The 7,725-nt window shown below is 39.7% G+C and overlaps 1 protein-coding gene across 4 annotated transcripts in view; it reads right to left on the reverse strand.

Moving 5' to 3' along the window:
* Positions 1-7,725, reverse strand: part of ANO1 (anoctamin 1) — a 166,334-nt gene that overhangs the window by 90,794 nt on the left and 67,815 nt on the right. For all 4 annotated transcript variants that reach the window (XM_019519443.1, XM_019519440.1, XM_019519441.1 and 1 more), the window contains exons 2-3: positions 7,148-7,326; positions 2,046-2,372 (exon numbers count right to left, since the gene is read on the reverse strand). In XM_019519443.1, the coding sequence (XP_019374988.1) occupies positions 2,046-2,372; positions 7,148-7,326 (506 nt within the window). The remainder of the gene's footprint in view (positions 1-2,045; positions 2,373-7,147; positions 7,327-7,725) is intronic.

Raw genomic sequence — 7,725 nt, forward strand, 5'->3', positions numbered from 1 at the left:
AATCCATGCTGATTGCCCCTGAGCATCATTTCTGATGCCGGCCCATCACAAATGTGCTCCTTGATGATCTTCTCAAAGAGTTTCCCCAGGATTGAGGTAAGACTGACGGGCCTATAGTTGCCCGGGTCCTCCCTCTTCCCTTTCTTGAAGATGGGGACCACATTTGCTACCTTCCAATCATCTGGCACCTGGCCCAAGCACCACGATCGCTCATAGAGCCGTGCCAGGGGCCCTGCAATAACCCCAGCTAGCTCCCTCAACACCCTGGGGTGGAGAGCATGTTTTAAAAACATACTCAGTACTATATGGTGTATAAGCTCAACTGCAAGGTGTGTTAAATGTTACAATGTTGATATACATTGTCTCTTAGGACTGACATTGATCAACCCCTCTTTTTCTTTTCTACCCACCTTAACTTTTTTGTTGGTTACAATTTTAACAGAAGGGGAGAAGAAAAAAGAAATGGTTAGAAAAAAGCCATAGGATGAGGGAAATGGGGGAAAATCTTCAGGTGTTTGAACTCTTAAGAGTTTTCTGAGGAAGAGGGAGAAGGTTTTGTAGGCTTGGGTAGGTGAAAGAGCTCCCCAGTATGAGAGCTGGACAACTTTATCATCTGCAGAAATGTCCAAGACATGTACAGAGCCTCTGTGCTACTTTTCTGTCTTTTCTCTTCCTTCAACACTCTGCCATCTTCAGGAACCTTGCCACTATTGACTCTTTGCCACCTTAAGTCTTAACATCTCCACCTTTCTAGGGTGCAGTCAATTAGGGGCAGGTCTTTGTGGGTCTTATTTGGGAATTTCTCGGTAGTGTTTTCTTGAGAGAATGATATATAAAGGAACTCTACCTATTTTTACTCAGTCTACTGCCCAGCACCTAAAATCCACAAAACTCATTAGCTTTTTGTGGAGGAACTTGCATAGACTAAGGGAGAGTGTGTGAATTACTGCTCCATTGGCCTTTCCCTAGTCCCATTTTGGGGTTTTATCCCTTCCATACTATAAAACACAGCACTACTGTGCTTAATTATTTCACAACATGTTTCTTTTTCCTTTTTTGAAGCAGTCTAATGCTATGGAAGCTATAGGAATTACACATTTCCAGTATATGTATGGAAAAATGCAAGCTATCCATTCATATACATAAAAATGTTAGGTAAGACAGTTTTAGCTATATTCCAGCTTTACTTTTACTTAATGTTCAGTAAGGCCACATCTACACAAGATGCTAACTGCTCAGTAAACCAATAATACTGCACAGTAGTGCATCACAGCACAAACAGTGCTAATACACTACTGTGCAGTATTATTAGGCTACTGCACAGTAGTGTCACTAAAAAGGTGTGCTCCTTTTTGATTTAATACTTGACTATACAAGAACTAAACTGAATGCACAGTTACTATGGTACATTAATGAATGTGTAGACATGCCCAAGGTACTTTATTTTCTGGATCATGGAAATACTATCAGAAGCCTAGATGTCATGTTTGTTCCTGAAAAAAGAAGTATAAATGAATTAAAGTTAAGAATAAACAAACATGTTGCTTCAGTAACTGAGCTGCATACCAGTGTGATATTAACCACAGTATAACCCTGATCCAGTTGCGTGTGTTGTGGCTGACATCAGTGGCACTATGTATACTAAAGGCCAGATTCCTCAGACACCGAATACCTGTACCTTTCACTGGAGTCAGATTCTCAGTGGGCACATCTACACGTCGCCCTACGGTACCGTTGCTACTGTGCTGTCATTTAGTATTTCCTTTCAGAAGCACTAAATGATGGTGCAGTAACAGCCTGTACTGTGCCATGCTGGTGGCACATGGTTACTTTTAGCTGCTAAATTGCTGCAGTAATGCACTATAGTGAGGGAACGCATTGCTATGGTGACATAGCTGCGGCATCACGGTTTGTGCCTGCTAATGCTACATCACCATAGCACATTGCTACAGCAACCTAGCGTCTTGTGTAGATGTGCCCACTATGTCTTAATATTTGGCCCTCACTTGTTATGTTACTCTTAAGAAGCTGAAAAGGTTAATTACATCTTCATCTCTTTCCAGTTCCAGACCCGCCTCAATGAGGTTGCTCTCATACTCCTCTCTACGGAATCTCTTGTCATCTTCATGGTAGTCCATCTGTGGCTCACTTTCTCCCATGTCAAGGTTCACTCCCTTCCCAGGAAGTGGATGATCCCGCTTGGTGTTTTGAGCACTTGCATCATTGTGATGAATTAGTTTAGTGCGTGTTCTGCCCATAGAGGATTTCTTGTAATGGTAAACCAAGATATAATCCACTTTCCTCTTGCCATCTCTAAAATAGAGCCCATATTTGCAGTTGGCATCTGGATCTCTAGACAGCGAGTTTAATAACTGTAAATGAGAGGTGGAGAAAAGAGGGAGAGAAAAAAAGAAAAAAGAATAAGAAGTGTTATTAATACCCTTGCTGACATGGATACCAAATGGACCAAACATTAAATAAAGCCAACCTCAAATTCAGATAAAGTGTTCCTTCTTACATAGGGAAAAGAACATCCTATTTTCAAATACCCTGGAGCATGAGGGAAGCCCTCCCATACAACTTACTAGGAAGAATTTTGCAAGTTAACACCTGTAGTTTTGCTGATTGATCTGCTGAGGTTCTATTGCCCAGAAATAGATAGATAACATGCCTGGGATTTAATCTAATTACCAACCCCCAGATTCATAAGCCAGCTATGTGATGGGTTTGGTTTTCCCCTTTGTGGGTTAATTACCACTAAGATCATCTGTCCTTTCTTCCCATGACATCTGTGTTTTAATTCTGACCAATAGATTAATATCATGTGCAAACATTTCTCGCTTCTCTTATCTATAGCTGCAAGTTTGCATCATCTGAAAAATGAGATCAGTTTAGACAGAGACTGAAGGGAGCCAGATGGTCCTATAGTTCAGTCAAAAACGGCAAGTGGACTGTGGCCAGAGAACTGGGTTCAGTCTTTACTTAATTCATGATTTTTGCTCCCTCATGTAAAGTCCAAGTCTCACTAAAATTTGCTGGTAGTAGAAATATTCACTCCAGACTTGGAATTATGCATTATTCATTAAAAGCTATCTATGCTTTCAGTGTTGCAAGACACGGGAAGCACCATGCCTGAAACTGCACATCCAGTTAAAAATATTTCTTGCTACCAGGCAAATATGGAAGCAGCAATACTATAAGACACGGAAGTAACTTGTTATTTATTCAGAGCTTTTCAAACAAGATGCCAAAATCTGCCCTTAATGCGCACACAGAATTTTGAAGAGGGAAGCTGACCAATAGATTTACTTATTTTCATAACAAATGCTAGTTGTAGCTATGACGCAACAGAGACTGAGGTCACACACAATTCATGGCTTTTAATTTTTCAGGAAGACTTGGAATTAATTCCCCACATGCATTCACTGGCAATGAACTGCTGGGGCAAATGGCAGGAACTGTCCATCAGTCGCAAATCAAACAGGCTACAGTCCAACTGTGACAGGTGCATCTACTGTTTGCTGTACATACAGCTGTGGATTAAAGCATACACAGGAAAACATTTTTCCTCTTAAAGAAAGGCCAGATATGATACCCACTGATGGAAGAAGCTAAATATATATTACAGCCTGCATGAGAACTAACTTTATGTTAGAACCTGATCAAAATAACGTCATACAGGATACATGTAATATCTGCTAAAAGCCAACTGATTTCAGTTGGATGGGGTAGCCTGAGTTTAAACATTATCTTCTCTTCTCACTTTGAGCCTAGAAAAGGCCCTTCTTTCCACATATTTAGGCCTTATCATGAGTGTCCAGTGTATGTCTCTTTTTAGTAATACCAACCCAGTGGTATTTCCACACTTACAAGACTCCAGAATTATAACTTCAGAACTCTGTAAAGTTTTTAGCTCCGTATTGTCCTTACTGTCAACGAGTGCCTTACGTGCACATCTGCTCCCATGTTTTTGTATATTTAAGAGCCAAAGCCTGGGGAGACTTTTACTTGGACAATATTCACTTTAGGCAATAAAACATATTCACTCGAGTTAGAAGGGTGAGAAAGTACTTTGAAGAGGGAGCCAGATTTACAGTAGTCAGGTCAAAGGCCCTACTCTTCTGTGAGCAAATAACAACACAATTAAAATATTAAGGTATAAATTTAATCTTTACTTATTTTAGGACATATGTCTTGTATAGGATAATTAATCTACTGTCTACAGTTCTGACTGAACTTTCTCGGTCCTGTTCTGATTGGTTGTTTGCTTACCTTGTGCCTACTCTGCACCCCTTAAGAGCCCATTAATCCTGGTCTCACTCCAATCATGCTCCTCTCAGCCTTTTCTTCATTGTCCGTGCCCCAGAACTCTCTCTTCCCTTTAGTGCCCCCCTTCACTCATTTTTCCATTTAGCGTGCCCCCCTTAACTAAGCCCCAAGCCTGTACAAACAAAATTGGCATTTTCTGCCATTTCACTTTTTCACTCTGTGTGATAACCTTTTTCCTGCTTGTGTCTGTTTTGTCTGTTTAGATGTTCAGGTCTTTGGGTCCACAGACTATGTACTACTCTGTGTCTGTACAGTGCTTAACAGAATAAGCCTCTATTCTTGGTTGGCCCTTTGACACTACAAAGAACAGAAGTATTATTATTAACTATTAGTCTCATGCTCTACATCACTAAGAATACATTGGTAGACTTAAGCGATTCATCAAGAACATCATTCTGATTGAATTGCGCCCTTAAAATGGACATGTAGATTTTTGTGGCAGCAAAATATTAAGGGACATAATGTAATTCAGTCTTCATGATGTCAAATCTGTTTAAAACAACTGATCACCCTCAGTAAAATCTAGGAACTTTAATGCTTCTGTTAGGACCACCATTCTCTTTTCACTTTGAGAAGTGGGGCTTCAATGATGAATTCTTTATTAAAATATAGCTCTAATAGGTAAAGCTCAGGTCTTGATCACGTCAAGTTCTGAGCACCTGGTAATCCTACTGAAGTGAATAGGGTTTTCTGGGGTAACTCAGCATCAAGGCTTGGGCTTAGGAGTACTTTCTGGGATACTTGGCTTCAGGACAGCCCTGGAAGTGCTGTATTCGTAATTACAGTTTAAAAAAAAAAGGACTAGACTGGGAATGCCACCAGGGTTCCACTTGCAGCACCATGATTCTGTGGTCTGCCCTGTTTTAGACTAAGCAGATAGTTCTAGCAGGTTAGTGCAAGTATACTACTTGCTTACAACTCCTAATGTACCATCTAAAAATCAGCAGAGACATGGCAATCCCTTTTTATGAACTCCCCTGCCACCGCTGTGATAGAGGATATGAAAGTTGATATAGAAGGTGCTTTTCCTTTTTTCCCTTGGAGCCATTAGCACCAGAAAAGAAATGAATTACACTAAAAACCAATCTAGCCTTGAACGTAATGAGGAGGACTACAGCTTCTTTCGGAATTTGGACTCGTCATTTGGAAATCTCATTTGTATTCTAATTCTTTTTTATTTAATCTTGAGACAGGAGTCTTTCCCTAGGTAAGCCAGTAACAGCTTTCCCTACTGAAACTTTTGGACACATTCTAGCATGCTTAACGAAACAGAAAAATGATCTTTCTTTATGGTTTTCACATGCCATCACTGTCTAGAGGAGAACTTTTATGAAAATGTTACTTTAGTGATAAAATGTGTTCTGTTATCTGGGTGCAAATGCTTTAATCTTGGAATCATTCACTAGTTATTTGATGAGGTTTAGAGATGCACCAAAGCTCGCAAAGGCAAGGAAGGTGCATCAGGACCCTGAAACAAATGGGAACAGCAGTGAGGTTCCAAAGAATGGAGTTGGCCATGGTTCCACAGGAGTGCAGGAGCTGTGCCAATGCTCAAAGGGACACAAAAATGCCCTTCCTTCCTTTGTCTGTCCCAAGTGAACCCAACCTTACAGAGCTTCTCATTTCTGCCTGATCCTCTATAGAGCCTATAAGTCCTGCAAGGACTCAGCCTGGAATTTAAGCTCCACACAGGCTCACTTCACATTTTTAAGCCCTGCAGAAAATCTAGCTTATTTTCAAAATTGCTGAAATCAGAGACTATGAAACAGAGCCAAACACCATTCCTTCTTCCTCCATATACCTGATAAACACAAATCTAGGTTAAGATATCACATATGTTGAGATCCTGAACTCCACAAGGACTCTTAATGAGAACACAGTAAAGCATTCTGGCTTAACCATCTTAAGGAGTCCATAGACTTGGCCTCAGTAAAATTACTAAAATATAAGGTCATCTCAAAAACCATAGGTGACCTGCCAAGGTGGAAAGATTTTAGTAAGTTTGCTAGTCCTGCTTTGAAGAAATAATAGTGCAATTCTTGTAAGCTGGTGAAATTCAGGTTGAAAAAATATTTCTTGTTTGGCATGAATCAGCATAACCACTTTGAAATAAATGGTGCTATCATTTTCAATAATGGAGAAAGACTATTGTATTTCTAGTTTTTTCTGTTAAGTAAGATTAGTATTCCCTTTCTCAGCTTCAATTCCCTTCCTTACCTGAACACATACATTCTGACTTTTTAGATACTTATGCCAGTGCTAAGTACTAAACATATCTCCATCTATATCAACCATTTACAAGTCAGTTTAGGTGTTTTTAAGTTTTAAAAACATTTTAGAAAGCATTTTCACTAGTGTTTATGTTTTCAGAAAACAGGACCCCATAGTACACTATGGGTTATCAATATATCAGTCCAGTGCAAATGGATATGCATAGATTTGGGATTTTAAAAAAATGAAGACATTTATAATCTCTTTTTGATATAGCCAAATAGATTTGAAAGGCTCCCATAGCTTTGTTCACTGGTTTGTTTAAACCAGGAATAAGCAACCCTTTATATACTTTAGATCAATCCTTACCCTCTAGTTTACCTATGTATTTAGAGCTAGTAATTTATCTCATTTTACAAGGAAAAGTGCAAAGAGCACATCATCTAACCTCAACCCTGTATGTGCAACTTTGTTTTATGGAGGGGGGCTAGGGATTCTGAGATGATCAAGATCTGAGCTTTACCTATTAGAGCTATGTTTTAATAAAAACAACCAGATTCCATGCCACTAAACCCAGATGTTATCATCCAATAACCCCTCTACTTACTGTACTTTCATGCTGGACATATCCTATGTCTTCAATAGCTCGGATGTTGATAATGTGAATCCCCTTCTCCTCAGCAGGTAGAGATGAATATTTCTCATTCACCCTCATTTCTGTTTCGTTTGGAGCCTCTCCGAGATTTTCTGGCAGAAATTCCACCCCATAAAAAGCACTGTCAGTGTCTAAAAGAAAAGCAAACAGGTTGATCTTTATTTCAAGCCCTTGTCCCTCCCAGCACTAGTCAAGCTAAAACATATCCTGTTCCTGCTTTTTTTCTGTCCCTACACCTTCATTCCTTATTCCCACCCCTTATTTTCTTAGCTTTGCCTCCTGCTATCCTGACTATGGCCACAATTCTTGTAAGATCATCCCAGCTGTCTTCTGGATATTTGCTTAGTTCAAGTTTTGTTTTGTTTTGTTTTGTTACAGTGCTTATGAAGTCTCAGGAACTGTTTACTAATTGTCTCTCCTCTCCCCCATAGGGACCTCGCTACATTTCTTAAAGAACCTTATTCTGAACATTAGCAGCTGAGAGCAGGTCTTATATCATTGTATAGCAGGATTTTTTTTTCATTGTCTGC

This window comes from Gavialis gangeticus, unplaced genomic scaffold (genome assembly GCF_001723915.1).
Source record: "Gavialis gangeticus isolate Ggan-Ray unplaced genomic scaffold, GavGan_comp1, whole genome shotgun sequence".
Classification (NCBI taxonomy): domain Eukaryota; kingdom Metazoa; phylum Chordata; order Crocodylia; family Gavialidae; genus Gavialis; species Gavialis gangeticus.